The 14,663-nt window shown below is 37.8% G+C and overlaps 1 protein-coding gene across 1 annotated transcript; it reads right to left on the bottom strand.

Annotated features, from left to right (window-relative positions):
- Window positions 1-6,671: 6,671 nt before the first annotated feature.
- On the bottom strand, window positions 6,672-8,326 carry LOC111908461 (stemmadenine O-acetyltransferase). Its single transcript, XM_023904289.3, has one exon. The coding sequence runs from the start codon at window positions 8,237-8,239 to the stop codon at window positions 6,803-6,805; it is 1,437 nt and encodes a 478-aa protein (XP_023760057.2). The 5' UTR covers window positions 8,240-8,326; the 3' UTR covers window positions 6,672-6,802.
- Window positions 8,327-14,663: the final 6,337 nt, after the last annotated feature.

Below are 14,663 nucleotides of genomic sequence, written 5' to 3' on the forward strand. Positions count from 1 at the left end.
CAGAATTTATAGAGCCAGAGTGGCAAGGTAAATAAAGCAATTTTAGATTGCCGAAGTTTTCTATGAAAGTTACTCGGAGAAACTGAGAGTTTGAGCTGGGTTCAGTAACCGGTGGGTGTCCGGTAACCCAGTTAATGGCAGATTAGTTGGGACCAAGGTGGTCTTTGTTCATCCGGAAGGCGGATAAGAGATAGCAGAATCTTTATTCAGGGGCAGTAATGATAAGAGAAGTTTGGTAAGGGGCAGCTAGTTGACCGAGGAGTGCTATGCCTCTCACAACAGGGTTAATTAATCTCAAATGGAAGGGTTTGACCATGTTGTGCAACTCTCGTTTGAGTCTAACCGTTGCAGGGATGAATCTTTTACTCGAAGGATTATCAAATCCATTTGGTGGGATGGGTTTTAGCACCAGAATATAGTAAGAGGAAGCATTCAGTGGGTATCAGTGAAAGTAACCAACACTAGGAGTGGCTGGAGATGTGGATATAACGAAGGGTATATCCCTAATCGAGATAGAGGAGGTTGTTTTTTTTTATGGAAGTTGCCTTGGGAAGGCTGTGCACCATGCAAGGAAAAAGGGGTGAACCCCTAAGGATGTCCAGTATGAGTACTCGAGGAGTACCAAAGGGATTGACTGTTGGATAAGATCCATTTTCTCAGGATTGTTGGTGATTAGAGTGCTCTCGAAGTTCTTATCTTCAAGATCATTTTGTGGAGAGATCGGACGGAAGACTAATGGTACTGGCCCTTCAGGGATCAAACCCAAGAGGTGATGTATGCATTGGGCGAGAATGATGTGAGCAGATTCCAGGATAGTTGGATGTAACGAACTTCGAGGACAAAGTCTAATTTAAGTGGGGGAGAGTTGTAACCCCCTATTCTAAAAGTATTTGTTTATAGATTTCAGAGCCTAAGGCGAGGGGTGTTTCGGTCTTTTATGGGTCTTGAAGTTTTTATTTGAGAAGTTTGGGCTGAGGTGTGTCGCTAGAAGCATAGGGCTTCTCGCCACCTTTCCGTGGATATAAAGTTTGTTGGAAACAGACTTCGAATGAAGGAGTTATAGAACTTTGAAGTTATTAACATTAATGGTCCCTTAATGAAAAATGTTGGCAAGGAGGACCATGCATGCAAAGTGGAAGGCGCGTGGGTACGCCTAGCATAATCTAAGTCACGCCCAACGTATAAGGGAAATGGTCGCGTGTGCTTTTTGGCGTACGCCTAATGTACAGGATGTACGCCCAACGTACATCCAAAGTGCAGAAACCCTAAATTTAGGGTGTGCCACAATATAAGGAACATTATGCCCACAAGGTTTAACCTCCATTCCACCCTAAAGAGCTGCTATGAAACCCTAAACCCTCTTGAGTGTTCTTGAAGCTTGTAAGACCATTTTGGAGTGCATTTTATTATTCTTGGAGAGGAGTAATCATCTTAGAGTCTCATGGTTCAAGGAAGAGTTTTTCGATTTAAGTTCTCCAGCTCATTTACCAACCCCAGAAAGGATAAAGCTTCCAACTTTCCTCATAGAAGTTTAGATCTAGGCTTTTGGAGCTTTGGATCTTTTTAGGTCCAAAGAATAAACCTTTGTGATGCAACTTCGTTTTTAAGCTTGGGGTTGCCACCCTCAGAGCTAGAAGTGTCCCATAAGTAGTAAAGTTTCAATATTGATGGTCCTAATGAGTTCATGCATGATATATAGCCCTTGTTATGGAAGTTAGTTGTTACCTTGTGAGTTTGGGCTTATTTGGTGGGTTACAAGCCACCAAGTTAGTGACTTTATGGATTAAGAGGATGAAAAGGACCTAGATCTGTAATTGTAGACTATGGATTGGAGTATTAAGCACTTAATGGGAAAGTTTCTTAACAGGGGGAGTACGCTGAGAGTACATGCAGGTACGCCCAACGTACGCATCATTAGCCAGTATGCTTAGTGTACGTCGATGTACGCCCCACATACTCTATCAGTATAGGCTTTGTGTTTTTGGGCCACGGTTGGGCCATACTTTGGGTCTTTGGGCCTTTGGGCCATCAGGAGACATATATTATGGGCCAATGATATATTTAAGCTTAGGGTAAGGCCTATTAGACAGATTGGGCCCAGTTTAGCAAATTGGGCAATTAGTAGGCCACTGGTGGGCTTGGGAAGCTTACCTAGTGTCGGGCCTTTTATATTTCAGTTTTGGACTTTGCATATGGACCAGGCTGGATTAGGAAGGGGTAAAATGGTCATAGTACCCTAAAGAGAAGTATTGGTTTGGGCTAAGTGTTATTTTGGTATTGATAGCTCGGGGAGCCAAAGGAGCAACAGTTCGGGAATTGACAGATAACAGCCAGAAGTGTATCAGCAAGAGCTTCAACAAGTGCAAGGCGAGTATTATCACTGTGTGAATGGGTCTAAGGCCATAATTCCGACCCTTGTAGTTATGAGTAGGAAGACTTGGGGTTTAGCCCTAGGCACTATATGCTAGTATGCTATTCTGGACCATAGTCCAATACTGGGCGGGTGCCCGAGGAATGGTTGCTTGTTAGATTATACATTTTGTCTGTGTGATACTTGTATGTGACTGGTAGGGAGGTGAGTGTGGGCGAGGTCCCGTATCTCACCACTAGCAGAGTATGGATGGGGTTTTGTATCTCATTAGTAGCAGAGTAGGGGCGAGGCCCGAGATAGGAGATAAAAGAGTGTGGGTGGCGGCCTGGATCTCATCATCAGCAGGAACATGGACGGGGTTCCATGACTCACCAGTAGCAAGACAGCGGCGAGGCCTTAGGACAGGAATATAGTAGGGTATGTTTTAGTTGATGTGTTATGTTTTATTTGTATGCTTTTATATGCTTAGCGGGCGAGGCCCGGACACAGGCGGGGCCTAAGAGAAACAAATCTGTATACCGAGCAGGGCTCGAAGCCAGGCGAGGCTTGATGTCGGATTCATCTGGAGTATGGCGGGGCCCGATGTAGGAGGCGAGGCCCAGTTCTTGCAGTATGTGGATAAGTGTATGGTATGTGGTAGGTTGGGGAACTCACTAAGCTTTGTGCTTACGGTTTTCAGTTTTCGTTTCAGGTACTTCCAGTAGCGGAGGGAAGAGCTCGGGATGATCGCATGGCACACACCATTGGTTTTATCCTGGGATGTTTTACTTTGATAATTTGATATGAAACTCTTTTAATAATGTTTTGGAACAAAGTAACTTATGTTTTTATAGTATGAATTGATAAACCATGGATTATTTATTGAATTAAAAATGAAATTTTTGGTCATGATTTTTGGGATGTTACATTTAGGAGAAAACTCCAGCAGTTCAACGCTATGAAACTTTATCGGTTCAATTTATGTGAGAAATGTCAATGACTTTAGGAGAAAACTAACAAATTTTCAAGAGAATAGGAGACAAGTGACTGATTCGATTACAAATTCACAATAAGATTTTTGAAAAGGAAGAGAAATAATTGTCGGATTACCGATAACTTTGTAATTATAAGAGTTGATATCCAAAAGAACTTGATTCAAGTCGTCTTCCCTGATTCAATGCTTAGACGCCTCGTCTTCTTCAGCTTCAGTTATTAGTTGTGATGTTTAGAAATTTGCAATTGGCACTTAATTAGGTCTCGGATATAGGCGTCCTCCCCCTTTTTATGTGGATTATACATTCAGTTTTAGCGACAAGAGTTTTGGCCCAAATAACATATTACCCATAACAGGCATCTAAAATCTTATCCCCCTTTAAGACTTTCTGCCCCGGGCCATGGCACAGCTTGCCCTGGGCATGAGCCGACTCTGGTTGGCTGCTTACCGAGATTAGTCGATGCTATAGAAGTGTTCAGAATCGTCATTCGTGATTCAAACCCGACGAAAAGTTACGAACTTTGTACTTATTCTCCATTCATGCATCTTTGTTGTCTAACGGTCCTTAATCGAGATTGAGCGCATAATCTAGAGGATCATACTAGAACTTGGTGGATGGTCGATTAAAAGTCTTGTTACGGTTGAACGACAATATGAATTTCTTCTACCTTAGACCTGCAACAAAACACATGTAATTAAACACATATGGGCAGAGCCGGCCCAAGCCCAGGGCGAGCTGGGCCATGGCCCATGGTAGCAAGTCTTAAAGGGGCATAAGATTTTAGAGGCTTGTTATGGGTAATATGCTATTTGGGCCAAAACTCCTATCGCTAAAACTGAATGTATAGTCCACATAAAAAGGGGGCAGGACACCTATATTCGAGACCTAATTAAGCACCAATTTCAAATTCATTCACTCTTTTAATTCTTGGTCTCCTAAACATCACGATTAATAACTGAAGATGAAGAAGACGAGGCGTCTGAGCATTGAATCAGGGAGGACGACTTGAATCAAGTTCTTTTTGATATCAACTCTTATAATTACAAAGTTATCGGTAATCCAATAATTATTTCTCTTCCTTTTCAAAAATCTTATTGTGAATTTGTAATTGAATCACTCATTTGTCTCCTATTATCTTGAAAATTTGTTAGTTTTCTCCTAAAGTCATTGACATTTCTCACATAAATTGAACTGCGTTGAACTGCTGGAGTTTTCTCCTACAGTTCCTGGTAAGTTTTTTTCCCCCTGTAAGTGACTGAAATTTCTCACATAAACAACATGAACAACTGAAGATTCAAGAATTTGGTAGTAGTTAAAGTTTCTAAAATTTTAGATTTCTAATTTAAGTTCAATTGTTGAAGTGAAGTTGATGGTTGAGTCAATATTCTTAGACTTGTCATATGATGCAAAAAGAGTATGAAATATAAGTGTATATTCAAGTATGTGCCACAAACCGGAAAACTAAGGATAGTATTACTTATCAAATAAACTCAATTGTCTTTATACACTCCCTTTCTTTAGACTGTTATAATGATGGCTCCCATGTTTTTTTTATATCCTTTTGAATTTTGTATTGCATGTCAAGTTAAAACTAATTAGATGTGCAATAAACAAATAGAATTAAACATGATTCACACATTCTAATGTTTCAAGGCTTTTAGTTGAGTAAATACCTTAAAGATCTTTACTTTAACTGTTTTATCATTAAAGATTCTTTATTTTCTGTTCAGGACATCGGACATTTTTCGTTTCTTCGACAAACCAAAGAACAAAACTTCTTATTTCTGGATTAGAGTCACAGTTTCCAAATTTGATCAAGAAAACTACTTTTCAAGTGTGGTGAGTAGCAACTAAAAAGCCAATAGGTTATTCAAAGAGCATGAAAGAAAACCACAAGTTTTGAACAAAAGTATTTCATGTATTGTAGATTCTTTTGAAGTTCTAATTATAAGATTAAAAATGTATTTTAGTAATTCTTTTTCAAAGTGTTTTCTTAATTTTCATAGGAATTCGGTTAAATATAATTTTGCGTTGAAACACTGAATTAGCATTTGTTGAATTCCAATTGCATCCAATTCATATGAAATGTGCGTAAAGTAGAAGCTCCTCTAATATTTCCCTTATTTCTTATGTTTTATATGGTTTTGATTTAACTACAAGGGCATGACTTAAGCCTTGTCGCCCCGGGCATAAAAAGCCTATGGACCGGCCTTGGTGGTTGTCCTTCTGTTTGATAGGCGGAGACGCAGAGTTATAACAATGATTAAAGCACTTAACGCATGTCAAGAGGAGAAGGTAACATCGAGAGACGGAAAACATGAAGACGCACAAGATATCCCTCCGGATGCGGCTTAAAATATTTTTTCAAGAGATTTTAAACTTAGGATTTGGGGTTTTTTGGTTTCAAATATTTTTCATAGATTTTAAACTTCATTGTATCCGAGGATTTGAGGACTTTTAATAAATTTCCAAAATTGGAAAGTTCGTTAGAACTTTCGATTTTTGTTCTGATCTCTCAAACATAAAGACGTCATTTTCATTTTTTTCCTTTTTCTTTGTGAAATATATAGACATTTTAATTAAAAAATAGAGTTAAGGATAAGTGGTTTATTGATTATTTATTAGGGTTGCTCACTATTTGGATAAAACTGAATTGTCCAATTGGACAATTTGGATTGGACTATATGGTTCGGATATTCGGATTTTTGGATTGGTTTTCAACAAAACCGAATTATTATTTTGGATTTCGGATTGGTTTTGGTTTATAAAATAAGAACCGAATAGTCTAAAAAAACCGAATAAACATTTATTATATATATATATATATATATATATATATATATATATATATATATATATATATATAGTTATCTATTAATTTTGTAATTTTTTTTTCAAATAGGTTTAAAACATTTCACCCGATAAAAAAACATCAATATGTATTATCTCTCAAAAGTTTTCTATCTATAAAATATTTAACTATAATATATTTTCGTAGTAGTTGTGTATAAATTTCAAATCAAATCTTTTTCGCTTCTTGTGTAAAATTCGGTAATATTATAATTACATGTCATTTTAAAATGTTTTGGTTTTTGAAAACCGAATTATAAAAATCGATCCAACCGAATTGTAATTGGATTGGATCAGATCGGATTTGAATTTTGTTTGGACTATTCGGATCCATGTTTTAAAAACCGAAATCAATTTGGATTCACTTGATTGGATCAGATCAAACCGATCAATCCAAACGAACACCCCTACTATTTATAGGTGGAATGGTAGGTTTGAATGAAATACATAGGAAAATTTTGTTAGTAGACTCTTTTAAAGAAAATGGGATGTGAACTCGATCCAAAGAAAACCAAACCTATTTTATTATTTTGATTTCTGCATAAGAAAATACATCGCATTAAATGAAAATATATTATAAAATACTTTGATCCATTGCTCCATGGAATCAATTTCCATTTTTCAGTGGACTTGGATCTAACGAAGCATATGCAAGTAACTCTTGATTCTTCATTAGTATCTCCATTTCCGGTTCATCCAAGTGCACCCATGTTTCTACTCCTTCACCAGATTTCATGTCCAACATATTCACCATGTTCATGAACACCGGGCTCCCTTCAGCTACTATACCTGTCATCCATATCGGTTTCCCCCAACCAAAATCAAATTCATAGTAACCCAACTTGCACAAGCTCGTGAAACCGTACACATCCATGGTCTCTTTCGACAGGATCTCCACCAAATCTTCAAGCGACTTTTGCATCACAAGATGCCCTTCATCGCCTTGTGATTTTTCCACAAACTCGCTATTGACTTTTGATGTCGATTCTCGCACCCTTGTCGCCAAACCATGCATTGTGGGCTCGTGGTTAGCTTCGGATGTAGCTAGTACAAGCCAAACCAAGTTCCCAATGAAGTTCTGTGACATGGGTTGGTTGAGTTTTGTGCGGAGGTTCACGATTTGGCTTAAACCAGATGCTTTCTGGAACCCACAAACTTCTTTAGAAGCTGCCATGGCACACTTCCAGATGAAAGCGGATACAACCTCGAGACGTGATGCCCGTTGGAGACCGTTTTCTATTGCTTCGGCTTTCAATTTGGCTACCGAATCTGATTCAAACACGAATCTTCTTGTGGTACATTTCCCTTGCTTTAACAGCGGCATAGATAGCCCCATTGATGTCGCTTTAAGCGACAAGACCTTCTGAGGGAAAAGAGATGGTGCGGTGAAGTTCGGGTACATCATTTCGGTTGATCCACAAGCCATGTTCGTCCATCCCTTTAGGAAAACTGTCAGTGCAGCACCATCAATGACCTTGTGCGAGATGCACAAGCCAATAGCAATAGAACCACATTCGAAAATGTTGATTTGAACGTTAGTCACAGGAGAACCTGCAGTTGACCCACTGCAACTCGGTTCACATGGTAAAAACCTATTCACCGATGGGAGATCAAGATTGTTCAGAAACTCGTCAAGACGACGATTAACCTTGGCGACAATATACTGAGCACCATTGTCGTTACAGTCAATGGTAAAATCATCTAAGATGGTACCTGCAAGAGTGTAAAACTGTGTCAAGGTCCTTGACAGAGATTCTTTTAGAGTGATCGACCTTTCGATAGCTTCAGTAACGGTTTCGCCATCAGAATTTGGGTAGTACAATGTGACTGGTACGAAAGGAGTTAAAACGACGTAATCCAATGCAGAAAGCTTGAATGTTTTCAGGTGGGATGGTGTTGGGGACGATGGTTTTATGCATTCTTTGGAAACAATTTCGATTTCCATGTCAAACAATTTTCTTGAAAGTGTATGTACAAGGTTGGTATTGCAAAAATGAAGTAATTGGAAAACATTTTTATAGAGGGTATGATCGGTCGTATACATGCCACTATGCAAATTGTTAATATTCTATTCAAATGATTGTAATTGACTCTAGTTTAACATGTATACATCTGGCTCATATTATTTTCCGGCCGAAGGCAAGTGTGAATGTGTGATCCTTATTTTCTTCATTTTGAAATTTAAGGTCAATAAAAATGTATAGAATTTATAGTATAGATTGAGAAGTCTAAGTTTGCCTTCCACCAAAATAGCCTTATAATACTAGCTACTTCGCATATTTCCAATGGAAAAATATAAACTTTTAAATTAAAGCTTTTGTTATTGTAAATTTTTTTTTTTTATCAAGTATAATATAGTTTTAAAAATATTTATTAAACTAGTGTTTTTTTCTTGTATTTTCAGTTTTTTTTTATTGTTTTTATAAATATCATTTTTTTTTTAATTTCAGTTTTTTACTTTTTTTATGCTTTAAAAATATTAATTTTTTATTCTCTTATTTCAATTTTTTTAGCATATGTTTAATATAGTATAAAAAACATAAAAGCACATAATTTATGTATTTTCATCTGTTAAAAATAAGATACTTTAATGAATTACATTATTATAACTGATTGTTGATAACCGTCGCAAATAAGCGCATAAAAAGAAAAATTTTGTTGTTCCCTTAGGAATCTTTGTAATAATGATACAATGTTTCATTTTTATTTGATGTCAAAATATTTATGTTAATCATATATTAAAAAAAATGATAAGATTGACTTTTTAATAAATTATGTTAGTCATGTGATTTATGATTTTTACTATGATTAAATTTTAAAGTGAATTTGACCTTATAATGATAAAGTGAATTATAGACATAGATTGTTGACACCCCTCATAAAAAAATAAAATAAATAAATAACCTATGAAAAATAAGTTTTCTTATTATTAATATAATAAATTACAAGCATGGTCCATATGGTTTGGGGTAATTACACGTTTGGTCCCTAACTTATTTTTTTAATTCCGAAGATCCCTACTATTTGTTTTTGTTATACGTTTGGTCTCTAATGTTTGTTTTTGTTAAGCTTTTGGTTCCTTTCTTACATAAAAAAAAAACTATTATTTAAATATGAAAAAATTATGGGGTAGATAAGGTAAGGTGAAGATGGGGTTGAGAGTGTGTTTATTTAAATAAATTAAAAAAATCAAGGGAAAAATAGTTTTTTTAGATACGACAGGGACGAAACGCGTAACGAAATAAACAATAAGGACATTCCGAGTTAAAAAAATAAGTTATGGACTAAACGTACAAATTACCATTAACCATAAGGACCATTCGTGTAATTTACTCTTATTAATATGCATTTAACACAGTGTTTTTGACCTCAATTAAAATTGAAACATTGTATCATTATTAGAAAATATTTCTTGCAGAACAAGAAAAAAATATATTTTCATGGTATTTTTTTGTGACGTGTGACAATGATCAATTATAATATTATAATTCATTAAAAAATCTTACTTTTAATTGACGATAATGTATGAAATTATGTGTATTTTGTTTTTATATTGTTAAGCATTTATTAAAAGTAAAAAAACTTAAATAAAGAAAATATTTGATATCATAAAATGATACCAATTGGGGGGGGGGGGGGGGGGGATTTCTTTTTAGGTTTTCATGATTGGAGCGAAAAAAAAAAAAAAAAAAAAATAAGAATAAAATAAGAAAAATTGTTAGATTCCATAGACAATCTAGACCTATAGATTGAATATTGGCTAAAAAGAAGTTAAGACATATTAACTTCAATTCTATGAAAATTAGGAAAGCATCATTCGAATGATATTTGATGACAAGCCAATACCAATTGACTTGAAATCGAGCCACTGATGAGAAACGCATCCTAAACAATGACAACAATCTGAATTATATACAGTAATTCAAGAAATAATCAACAAAAGTTCTTGAACAATATTCTTCAAAACTAACTATTATAAATGATCTACCAATGACTGTTTATAGCGTTATAAATGATTACAAAAAGGGAAATAATAAATATAAAAAACTATCAAATAAAAATGAAACTACCTAATTAAGGCTAATTGAAAATTAAAAAAAGTAAAAACTAAAAGATAAAAATCATCTCCGAAAGTAAATAGAATCTTCCAGATCGTCCACGCAATTAACCATGCAAATTCCTCGTAAACATGGTCTTAATAAGTAATCTTCATATCTCACAACATCGTGTCCATCAGTCGTTCGCATCCAATAGTTCTCGATTTGCATTCACATCTGATAATACTCCGAGGTTTCACACACAAGTAGCTTTCGCATCCAAGTCCATTGGAGCCAACAACAAGTAACCCATCAAAATCAATACCAAGTAACAATGTATCGGAACCAAGCTACACCACTCTAATCTATGTATGCGTTGGGACTGAATGCATGAGAGTCCGATTTGCAATCGATCTTCTGAGAATCGCATTATATCGCATTCTGAAGTTGTGCACATTGAGTCCATGGATCGCAATCGCAACCAACCTCGTTCCGAGATTCACAACAAATCACTAACGACTGTGATGGCTTGCTATCATTCACATCCAGTCGCACCTGTTCGCAATATAAAAGCATTTCGGAATTCGAACGAATTTTAGAACCTGAAAACATTTCAGAATTGGAACTTAGTTTGGATCTTAAACTCATCTTAGAATTGAAACTCATATTGTATCATAAAAATTAAGAAAAATAGTAAAAACTGAAATTAAATAAAAAAACTGATAAAAAACTAAAAAATATAAAATAAATTAAAAAAAAAACTTTGATAAACATTTTTGAAACTATATTAAATTCGATAAAGATATATTTTTCAATAACATGTTTCGGTCAAAAACTCTTTAAAACTATTATAAAATAAGTGGGCCATTCCTATTCACAGGATAAACTGCCGGGTTAATTTAGTTATGAGTTTGATATTATAATGAGCACCTCCCATCTGTCGACTCGCATGAGTTCTGTAACGTCCCAAACTATCATCCAAAAAACTTAATTTTTAATTTAAATAAAACTTTATTCCAAAAACATTATCCATACAACCCAATGAAAATAAGTATTTCAAACAGCGTAACAATCAGAGTGATATCTCAAAAAGCAGAATCCATGTGGTATGTGCGGTGCAGACAACCCGAGCTCTTCCCCTTGGGACCAGAAGTGCATGAAACAAAAACTGAAAACCGTAAGCATAAAGTTAAGTGAGTTCCCCAAACTACCCTATACCATACACAATAAATCACATACTGGGCCCGCGCTCGTCATTGAGCCCCGTTCGGTATACAGATCTGTTACTCTTAGTCCCCGCCTCAGATCGGGCCTTGCCAAGTATACAAATACAGTACATATCATATAATCATGCTAACACATACAATGATCATAAACAATATCATATGATTCAATAATCGGGCCTCGCCCGACATGGAGCCCCACCCGGTATACATGGCAACACATAACGCATGTAAGGGTCATGCAAACTCCTAGAATCCTAACATAAATAATAAGGGCCAACATTGGTGCCTTAGACCCGGTAAACCCAGTAAGGAAACTCACCTCAACTGCTGAATCTCACCTAAAATCCCTGGTTGTATAACAACGTAAATTTCAAAACAATTTTTCACTTTTTAAAATTTATAATTTCATTCATAAACATTCTCATATCTCATTGTGTCACATATCAAATCCATAAAAACACATCCCAATATCAAAATGTATAAAAACTCCAATAGTGTGTACTGATCATGCCGGCACATTCCTGCGATCCTCACTAGTACCTGAAACATATAACACAAAACACTGTAAGCATAAATGCTTAGTGAGTTCCCCAAAATACAACATGTAACACATAATAGCCACTGAAGGCTATAACTCTATGAGCCCTCTGGCTCTAACTCTGTGGACCCTCTGGTCCTAAGTCTGTGGACCTTCCGGTCTTAACTCTGTAACTCTAATATACACACAACATAATCACATAGAAATAATGTTGTGCAAAACATCACATAAATAGCATACAAGATACTCTATCGCATAACTCTAAGTACCACTCAAGGTAAATTATAGTGCGAAGACTCACCTCGGGTAACTCGGTAAACCTCAAACTCTAGAATATTGATGTAGCCTCCGCCTAATCACATAAATAATCACTCTAATTAATATAAATTCTAAAGGCTAGGCTAACCCCTCTCTATAAGTTCTATAAGAAGGGTAAAAGACAATTCTACCCCTCTAATGGCTCATAAGTCCAAACACTGACTAAACCCTAAAATTCAACAAGAGTCAACGGTCAAACTTTTACCCGACTCGTCGAGTGCACTTGTGTGACTCGGAGAGTACATGCGTGTCCTCTTAGTCCCTGGTCCTCACTCGACTCGCTGAGTCAACCCCATACTCAACGGTTTATCACTGGCCGCGAATCGCGAGGCAACCCGACACGACTCGTCGAGTCCCTTATGGGCTCGGCGAGTTCCTCCCATGAAAACACTCATCTGACCTCCTGAGGTCAGATCTACTTCTCTAATCTATAGATCTGACTTCCCCATGACCAATAAACACGTAAAGGTCGAATCTTGGTACACATTCAAGGCACTCTAGGCTTATTTTGGTGAAATCTCTTCTAAGATGGCAACCAAAGTCCATTTCCTCCATATAACGACAAAAAGCAGCATGGTTCAGGCTCTCTGGACATCAAAAGGTCCAGATCTAGAGTTTAGCACTCAGTGAGACACTATACTCATCTATACAAGCCATAAAAGGGTACAGAAAACCTTAAATTCAATGCTCTTAAGCAAAATAGAAGGATAGGATCGAATAGCTACCTCAAACTTGAAGATCCAAGCTGGAAACCCACTGAAGTGCAATCCTCCTAACCTCCCCTAGCTGGAAACACCTTTTCCTTGCAAAAATCACACCAAACATGATCAAAAATGCTCAAACTCTCTCACAATCTCTAGGGTCTTTCTCTCTGGACTGGTAGCCGCAAATGGAGGCCATAAAGGCCTTTAAATAGGGCACAAACCCCGAGAATTAGGGTTTCAATCCACAGCGCAAACTCATCGAGTTCTCCCTTCTCTACTCGTCGAGTCCATTCATTAATCCAGTCAGCATTCACGGTCCTACTCGACGAGTCTACGACTCAACTCGTCGAGTCCCTCTCTATTTCTCAAAAAAATAAATGATAAAAATATAATACCCGGGAATTTGGGTTTTTACAATTCTGCCCCACTAGAATCAGACTTCGCCCTCGAAGTCTTACTCCGTAAACAACTCTGGATGCTGCTCACGCATCTCTAATTCCGGCTCCCAAGTTCACTCGGACCATCTCCAACGTGGCCACTGAACCTGCACCAGGGGCACCTCCTTGTTCCTCAGAACCTTGATCCTCCGATCCACAATCGTAACTAGCTTCTCAACATAATTCAGGCTGGCATCCACCTGAATATCCTCTAATGGTACCACCGCTGACTCGTTGGCTATACACTTCCTCAACTGAGATACGTGGAAGGTATCATTGATCTGGCTCAAATCCGCAGGTAGCTCCAGACGATATGCTACCTTGCCTACCCTCGCAGTCACCCTGAACATAACGATGTACTGGGGCCCCAGCTTGCCCCCCTTCCTAAATTGGATCACTCCTTTCCAAGGAGATACCTTCAGGAGTACGAAATCCCCCACCTAGAAATCGAGCTCGGATCGTCGCCTATCTGCGTAACTCTTCTGGCGACTCTGAGCTGTCAACAACCTCTGTCTGACCTGTTGGATCTTCTCAGTCATCTGAAGCACTAACTCTGTGCTGCACATCACTCGCTGCCCGACCTCTCCCCAGCATATGGGAGTTCGACACCTCCTCCCGTACAACAACTCAAAGGGAGGCATGCTGATACTTGAATCGTGGTTGTTGTTATAAGAAAACTTAGCCAACAGCAAAGACGTGTCCCAACATCCTCTGAATTCCATCACACATGCTCGTAGCATATCTTCGAGCGTCTGAATCGTCTGCTCACTCTGACCGTCCGTCTATGGGTGGTATGCGGTACCAAAGTGCAGCCTCATACCCAATTCCTTACGGAATTTCTTCCAGAATCTGGAAGTGAAACGTACATCTCGATCTGACACGATCGACCTCGGTGCTCCATGCCGCGATACCACCTCTCTCACATATATCATTGCCAGCCTCTCAGCAGAAGAGCTCTCATTGATAGCAAGAAAGTGAGCGCTCTTCGTCAACCAGTCAACAATCACCCAAATTGCACCGACACCCCTCGCAGTCCTTGGCAATTTGGTGATAAAATCCATGGTAATATGTTCCCACATCCACTCGGGAACCTCATGTGGCTGCAACTTGCCATGCGGACGCTAATGCTCGGCCTTCACCCTGCGACAGGTCAAGCACCTCTCTACGAACCATGCGACATCCCTCTTCATACAGGGCCACCAATACTC

Source organism: Lactuca sativa, chromosome 2 (assembly GCF_002870075.4).
Source record: "Lactuca sativa cultivar Salinas chromosome 2, Lsat_Salinas_v11, whole genome shotgun sequence".
NCBI lineage: Eukaryota > Viridiplantae > Streptophyta > Magnoliopsida > Asterales > Asteraceae > Lactuca > Lactuca sativa.

Excerpts from the sequence above, each read along its gene's own strand:
- LOC111908461 (XM_023904289.3), bottom strand. The coding sequence starts at position 8,239 with ATGTATACGACCGATCATACCCTCTATAAAAATGTTTTCCAATTACTT.